At 32.8% G+C, this 1,640-nt stretch overlaps 1 protein-coding gene across 1 annotated transcript; it reads right to left on the bottom strand.

The window, feature by feature from the left end:
* Positions 1–255: 255 nt before the first annotated feature.
* LOC138888537 (uncharacterized) lies at positions 256–666 on the bottom strand. Its single transcript, XM_070170415.1, has one exon. It carries the CDS (start codon positions 664–666, stop codon positions 256–258), a length of 411 nt encoding a protein of 136 aa, XP_070026516.1.
* Between the last annotated feature and the right edge of the window lie 974 nt (positions 667–1,640).

Raw genomic sequence — 1,640 nt, 5'->3', positions numbered from 1 at the left:
CCATTACTGAACCTTCTGCAGCTGCATCTATCACATTTCTAGAAGAGGGTTTTAGCCCGTGATAAAAAAAATATACAATTGCATATGTTCAGGAATATCGTGGTGTGAACATTTTCTTAACATTACTTTTAACCTTTCCCAAGCTTGATAAACTGACTCTGTGTCAGTCTGCAAGAAATTAGATATGTCTTGTCTTAACTTTGTAGTTTTAGCAGGGGAAAAATATTAGTTTAAAAATTTCTGAGTCATTTGATCTCATGCGGTAATGGAACCTTGTGGCAAACTTCGCAACCAAGTCTTGGCTTCTCCTTTTAAAGAGAAAGGAAATAGCCTTAACTTGATAGCTTCAGGAGGTACTCCATTATACTTATCTGTTTCAACAAGTTCCAAAAAGTCAATTAAATGACTGTGTGGATCTTCACTTGCGTCTCCAGTGAAGATGCAAGACTGTTGAATTGTTTGAATCAGGCCAGTCCTGATTTCAAAGTTGTTGGCTGCCACTGGAGGTTTTCTGACACTAGATTCACAGTTGAAGCGGTCAAGTCTAGCATAATCCCTTAGGATTTTGTTTGCCGGCCTTGGCGCCACTTCATCAAATTGATCCTCTATTTCGACTGATGGTGGTACTTCGCGTGAGTTGATATTCTCTACTTCCTGATTCTCCATACTTTCACAAGCTATGCTTTGGAAAGATAATGCTTATCATTTCCTGCTCAATCGAAGAGATCTTTCAATTTCAGGATCGTAATTGACCAACTCTTTTATAGATGAGCGGGTCATAAACTCCTCAAAATTCAAAAAAAAATTGAACTTAACTCCTAAAAGGGTAGTAGTAGTAGTAGTACTTAGAAGAAAATAATTAAAAGAAAGTGATTAATAACAAGGACAACAAAGATGACAAAAATAATAAGCGATCAAATAAAAATAGTAGTATGATAATGTTGTTATTATTATTATTAGTAGTAGTAGTAGTAGTAGTACTACTACTACTACTACTACTACTATTAGCAGCAACAACAGCATGAGCAACAACAACAACAATAGCAGTAGTATATGATAATAGTAATTATATTAGTACCAATTAGCAATAGATGTTATGAAAACAAATGGTAAACGAAATCAGTTAGTAGTCACAGTAACTAACGATGGAAAATAATAATACAATACTAATACAGAATATAGTTACAAATAGTACTAGTATTAATAATAGTGACTGCTATGCTATAATGATGATAAGAAGGATAAATGATAATAACACTTGTATAAGATGTTAGTACTTGTAATAGTAAAAATAATAGTAGTATTATTTAGTAAACATTGAAAGCAAGGATAATAATACTAATAGTAAGTTCCCAAATTAGTAACAAAATAATTAGTCTGAAGTAGACTTGTGCCAATCCCCAACAACGGCCCCAAAAATTTGACGAGGCCAATGCATATAAGATTTTGCTACTCGTACTCTATCCAATTCTAGTATAGTTTATGATATCGTCCCACAGAGATTGGAGAATCTAGCTACAAACTTATAATGTTCTTACTACTATTTGAGAGAATCAAATTGATGAAGTTTTGTTTGTTGAAATTTAAATTGCTTAAGTTGAAACTAAATAACTTTCAGAAGATTTATATTTAAAAAGAGT

This window comes from Nicotiana sylvestris, chromosome 3 (assembly GCF_000393655.2).
Source record: "Nicotiana sylvestris chromosome 3, ASM39365v2, whole genome shotgun sequence".
Taxonomy (NCBI): domain Eukaryota; kingdom Viridiplantae; phylum Streptophyta; class Magnoliopsida; order Solanales; family Solanaceae; genus Nicotiana; species Nicotiana sylvestris.
The sequence above is the reverse complement of the archived record's forward strand: the minus strand, read 5'-3'. Positions and strand labels throughout refer to the sequence as shown.

Coding starts and splice junctions, on each gene's coding strand:
- LOC138888537 (XM_070170415.1), bottom strand. CDS start 666: ATGGAGAATCAGGAAGTAGAGAATATCAACTCACGCGAAGTACCACCA.